This window comes from Microtus ochrogaster, unplaced genomic scaffold (assembly GCF_000317375.1).
Source record: "Microtus ochrogaster isolate Prairie Vole_2 unplaced genomic scaffold, MicOch1.0 UNK62, whole genome shotgun sequence".
Lineage (NCBI taxonomy): Eukaryota > Metazoa > Chordata > Mammalia > Rodentia > Cricetidae > Microtus > Microtus ochrogaster.
In genome coordinates, this window is record NW_004949160.1 from 485,084 (window position 1) to 491,083 (window position 6,000).

At 51.0% G+C, this 6,000-nt stretch overlaps 1 protein-coding gene across 14 annotated transcripts in view; it reads left to right on the forward strand.

The window, feature by feature from the left end:
* Positions 1–6,000, forward strand: part of Dysf (dysferlin) — a 205,258-nt gene that overhangs the window by 67,699 nt on the left and 131,559 nt on the right. For all 14 annotated transcript variants that reach the window (XM_005369820.3, XM_026777383.1, XM_005369824.3 and 11 more), the window contains 2 exons: positions 861–987; positions 1,922–2,025. In XM_005369820.3, the coding sequence (XP_005369877.1) occupies positions 861–987; positions 1,922–2,025 (231 nt within the window). The remainder of the gene's footprint in view (positions 1–860; positions 988–1,921; positions 2,026–6,000) is intronic.

Consider the following 6,000-nt stretch of genomic DNA (forward strand, 5'->3'; position numbering starts at 1 on the left):
TCTCTCTCCTCCAGCTGGTTCAGCCGGCCCTTCTTCATCACCCTTGCTCCTGTCTTCTGTACTCCAACTTCTTTCTCCTTCCCCAGAACCAAACACTCAGTCCTCCTCTTCCAGGCCCTCTTCCTCCGTCTTTCGGGCCACTCTCACCTCCTTGTAGACACAGGGAATTAGAGGAGATGAATATTTTCTTCTAATTTGAGATGAATATGCTCCTAGCAAATGCTTGCCACAGATGCTGAAGTGGGCTTCAGCGTGGGAGACAGGCTGAGCAAGCAGCGGGTCACAGCCTTTTTGGGGTAGCTTGCCAAGGCTGCTGGGCCAAGCTGACCTCACTTCCCTCTGCCCCTCCACTGCCTACTGCCTGCCCTAAGGAGCCACGAGATGGCCCATGTTTACCGTTGTGCAGCGTTGATGCCTTCGCTGGCACAGATGCATGTTCTTTCTGCAAAGGAGTGAGATCTAGGGAGCAGAGCCTCACTCCACCTTAACTGGGGTGCCTCACCCTTTGGCGCCATGCTGACTCCGGGGTCATGGGTCAATATTTGTGTGAGTGAACCCACGCTCCTACAGATGGAGCATCCAGACAGCTGTAACTACCACATTGCTGTGTAACTGGAGTGGGGGTGGAGTACCCGGGAAAGGGGACCCTTGCAGTTGGCTTGGATGCCTGCCGTGTATGCCAGTTGGCAACAGTTAGTGTTGAAGATGGTCGCCTCGCAACTAGGGAGTGTGAGTGTCATGGTCCCACTGCTCTGTTGAGGTCTAAGCCAATCGAAGGCCTAAGAGGTTCAGGAAGCACCCTTCATTGGAGTGCATGATATCCAGGGGCTGGTGAGGGATCCTGTGTGTTTTCTTCGTAGCTGGACAGGAAGGACCCTTCTGAAGACAAGGAGGACATTGAAGGCAACCTGCTTAGGCCCACTGGCGTTGCCCTTCGTGGAGCCCACTTCTGTCTGAAACTCTTCCGGGCTGAGGACTTACCACAGAGTGAGTGTGGCGCCCCCTTCTGGAGGCTGACAAGAGGCTCCTGCCTGGCGGTTTAAAGCATGGACCCTGAGCCACAGTCTCCTTCCTGGGGAAAGGAGAGGCCTAGGCCCTTTCTCGGTGTTTCTATCCCCAGGGACTACCCTGCTGTTCATTCCCTTCCTCCTTTTGATCCGGCTTCCTCCCCTAGGATCTGTTAGCGTTGCCAATGATACCTGCCTTTTGCTGTCTGGCTGATGTTACAAGCCCTTATGTGATGTACCTCTCCTAACAGTGGTGCACTCAACAAGAGCAGCTGGGTTCTAATGGAAAGCAATACATACAGGAGGGCTTGGGTAGCTGCTGCAGCCTTGAGAGCAATAACTGCCCAGTGGCTCTGCTCCGGCTTTCCCCAGCCTGGTCTGGTGGTCTTGTGGAAACAGGAAGTCTTAGACTAACATTAGACCCTTTTTATTTTCTTTTTAAAGTAAGATTGGCCTACAGGATGGCCTGCAGATGGATCACTGTGGTCATGGTGTTGAGGAAATGCCACCAGGCACCCAGAGTGTTTGCACTGAGTCAGCCCACAGTCAGTCACTATATGTGACAGACTCTGAAGCCTGGTGTGAGGGGACAGTGACAGATGTGTGTTTGGGGAGGGGCAACTGCTCCCTTCTTCATGGGAAGCCCGAACTGACTCTCTCATGAGGGACCACAACCTGTCACTTTGGTAGTCCTGATACTGCCCGGAGACACAGGGATGGCTGGGGCTGGAGGGGGCTGGGGCTACTGATGGAGGAGGTGATGTGGGATGGGGGCTGGAGGCTTAGCAGGTGGGCAGAGACATAAGACAGTTGATTCAAGAGGGTAGAGCCGACAGGCAGTGACCCATATATCATGGGGACATTAGGTATAGAGGAGGCATGGGCAAGCGGTGACAGATGTGTCTCTTCTCCAGTGGATGATGCCGTGATGGACAACGTCAAGCAGATCTTTGGCTTTGACAGCAACAAGAAGAACTTGGTGGATCCCTTTGTGGAAGTCAGCTTTGCTGGGAAAATGGTGAGGAGCAGACGTCTGAGGGGTTGTGGGGGGAGGAGGCGGCCATGGGTGGAGAGTCCAGACAGAGCGGGGTACCCCTGGCAGGGTTGCACAAAGAGGACCCTCTGGAAGCAGCATACCCAGGTTGGCTCTCTAGGCTGCTCCCCCTGAAAATGGACAGGTGTGCCCAGATGCCCAGGCTGTAAGTAGCTGTGACTGAACAGAGAGGAGGGGTAGATGGTGGCAGAGAGAGGAGGATTTGGGAGTATGGAGTAAGCATGTGAGAGAAAGAGGTGAAATACATACGACAGAAATTAAAAAATGAACTTGTTTATTTATGTGTATGTGTTCCTGGGTGGAGGGCACAGCCACAGTGCACATGTGGAAGCCAGGGGATAACCTATGGGAGTTGGTTCGCTCATTCTTTCTCAGTTGAACTCAGGTCGTCAGGCTTGGCACCAACCACTTTTACCCGCTGTGCCGTCTTGCTGGCCTGTAAAAAATATTTGTGTGCATGATATGTGTTTGTTTGGGCAGGCATGCCTTGGTGTGTGTGAGGTGAGAGGGTATCTTTGTGGAGTTGGCTTTCTTCTTTCACTATGGGTTCTGAGGATCAAACAAAGTTTACCAGACTATCGGGTCACGTGTCAACACACACACACACACACACACACACACACACACACATGCATGCACACACACACATGCATGCACACACACACATGCACATACATCACTCATATTAAGCTTAAGGAACACATGGATTGTTTGTCTTTCTGAGTCTGGCTGATTTCACCTAATAGTTGCTGTTAAGTTCCCCTCACTTTCCTTTGACCGCCATGATTTCCTTTTCTTTAAGGTTGTGTAGAACTCCAGTGTATTTGCACCACGTTCTCATTTCCACGCATCTGTCAAGGCAGGGAGACTCTTCTTCAAAGTGTGAGGAAGCATAGTAATTGTTTTCACACAGTTATGGCAGAAGGCAGACACACAGAGAGAGGTGTCTGCTGGTCACCCAAGGGGTCACTTGCTCCTCCCTTCCTCCTTGCAGCTTACCTTCCTGCCCAGGTAATGGCATCTGTCCCTGTTGACTTCTGTCCCACACCCCACAGCTTCAGCATTGTTTGTAGGTATCACAGTATCTCCTGCAGCCGTGGCCACACCCAGGCTCCAGTGCAGCCTAGCTGCAAGGGACTCCACACAGCTCTCTTTGGCTGACTCTTCTCTTCCCTGCCAGACATCCTCATGCTCTGATCTATAATACCTGTGGCCCTTTTGAGAAACTCTCCCCCCAGGTACCTTCCTCACATGAGACTCGATCTTAAGGACGCCACCATCCAAGGTGGAGTTTGTGGGCTGGCCTCTTATCCTGTCTCTTTTCTCTTTCATATCCACATGCCAAGTCTAGCTCTCAGCCATCACCCAGGACCAGCCTTTCCTAGCCACGGTGTCTCCTCAGCCACTACTCTCTCTTCTCAGGACCACACAGCAGTCACTTTGCCACCATCTTCCAGTTCAGGACAGGGACTTTTTGGAGAACCTAGGCCATTTATCCAAATTCTGGATTTTCTGATTGTTTTCTTTGGCATTTCCTTACTTCTTTGGCTCCTGTATTTCCTGGGCACTGAAGGTGGGTGGTTACCTTCAAAGGACTTTGCCTGGAGCTCACCACAGGCCATGCTCCCTACATTGTGTTGCAACATGACAGAAAGCCACAGTGCCATATGTCCCATCCCCTTTGGTTAATCCTCTACCTTCTGATCTAACCTGTATAAAGGCAAATGCCCCTCTTTGCAATTGACAGGTATTCCTAGGGTGACATCTTGATTCCCTGGGGATGTCCAATGTCCCAGTACCATCTGACCTGATACACTGAGTGTCCCCCCACCTCTGCCTGAATAAGTCACTGTTTAGGGTTACCCAGTGCCCATTTTCTCATTTCTAGACATTTGTTCTATTTAAAAATTTTAACTTTTTTGAATGTGCATTAATGAACTTGTGTGCGTGTGTTTGTGTGTTGCCTGTCCTTATACATGCACAAAAGCTGAAGGAGGCTGTTGGGTTTCCTGTTCTGTCGCTTCCTATTCTTGATACAGAATCTCTTACTGAAACTGGAGCCAGGTTGTCAGTTGTTGAGCCCCAGTGATCCTTCTGTCTCCGTTCTTACACAGGGACAGGGTTATAGGTGCTTGCAGCCAAGCCTAGCTTTTTACATGGTTGCTGGGGATTTGAACTCAGGTTCTTACAATTGTTCAGAGAGCCCTCTTTCCCTCTGAGCCCGTTCTCCTTGGATTTTAAAAATACATTTTTTTAATTGTTTGAGATTATAGTATAATTACATCATTTCTCATTTTTTTCCCCTCTTCCAAAACCCCCACAAACCAACCTCTTTCAAATTCATGGCCTCTATATTGGATAACCAATCAGCATGCTCTTTCCTGGGGAAGACTATTTATCTGTATCCCAGCATTCTTTAGTTGTCTGTAGTTCTTTGTCTAGGGTTGAGGCCTCATGGGCTTTCCCCTTTCATGTTAGCATGTGTCACTCTTATTCAGGTCATGTTTATGCATTCATGTTGGTGAGACTTCATGGGCATAGCTTTTCACACTCCTAGGAGACACAGTCTCACAGTGAAATCCCCCTTCTGGCTCTTACATCTTTCCAACCTGTCTTTGGCAACGATCCCAAGCCCTGGAAGCTGTATCGATGATGCCTCAGTTGGGCCTGGACTCCACAACTCTGCATTTTGATTGGTTGTGGTTTTCTTTGATGGTCTCCATCTGTGACAAAGAGAACCCCCATTCTTTGATGGGGGTTGATTTTGGCTAGCCTAGAACTTGCTTTGGATGAGAATGAACTTTGAAGCTGAGGATGACTTTAAACTTTTGATCCTCCTGCCTCCACCCCTGGAGTTCGAGGTTTATGTGGTGCTAAGGATTGAACCCAGGGCTTCATGTGTGCTAGATGAACACTTTCCTAACTGGGCTATAGTGTCAACCTGCCCCTGTCCTGTTGGCTGTGGGGAGCCTCTGTGGTACCCCCTCACCCTCCAGAACCTAATACAGAGACTCAGAAAAAGCGTCCAGTTACTTAGCTTTCCAGCTTGCTCCCTCTGAGGTGACAATGTTCTCTGCAGACCCTTGCTGATCACAGGCAGGGGTTGATTTGGTCTTGGGGTCTGTGTGTGCTGCTTCAGAGCTGGCCTCCCCAATGGCAGCATGCATGAAGGAAGCAGGGAAACCAAGTTTTCCTGGACATCTGTGCTTCAAGGCTGAGGATTTGACTTTTCCATTGACAGTCGGGAAAGGTCATGTCTGCTAGGAAGCTTGATTGTTTTATCCACGGTTCTAGTGTGCTGCATTTGCAGCTCCATCCCCTCTCCTTCAGGTCGCCTACTTGCCTTGGTGCCCAGGCTGAGTGCTGTGGTCCGTGTCCCTAGTGTGTCACCAGCACCCGTGATCTCTCTGTGCTCTTACTTCTCTGATGTTCTCTGATCTCCCTAGACTGCTGGTGTCTAGCGGGGGTGGCTTGGGAGACTGGATAAAGTTAAAGCAGGCACCACCCTGTGGTCTTGTTTGAGAGGGAGGATGGGGGCTGAGGAGTGAGCTGACAGGGAGGGGCAGCTAACTGCTTCTCTGGTCTTTAGGCCTTCCTGTCCTCTTTTCCGCCCTAAGCCCTGTCCTCATCCCATCCCATCTCCCCTGACCCTCATCCCATCCCGTCTGCCCTGACCCTCATCCCATCCTGTCTCCCCTGACCCTCATCCCATCCCGTCTCCCCTGACCCTCATCCGTCTCCCCTGACCCTCATCCCATCCCGTCTCCCCTGACCCTCATCCCATCCCATCTGCCCTGACCCTCATCCCATCCCGTCTCCTCTGACCCTCATCCCATCCCATCTCCCCTGACCCTCATCCCATCCCGTCTGCCCTGACCCTCATCCCATCCCGTCTCCCCTGACCTCATCCCATCCCTTCTTCCCTGACCCTCATCCCAT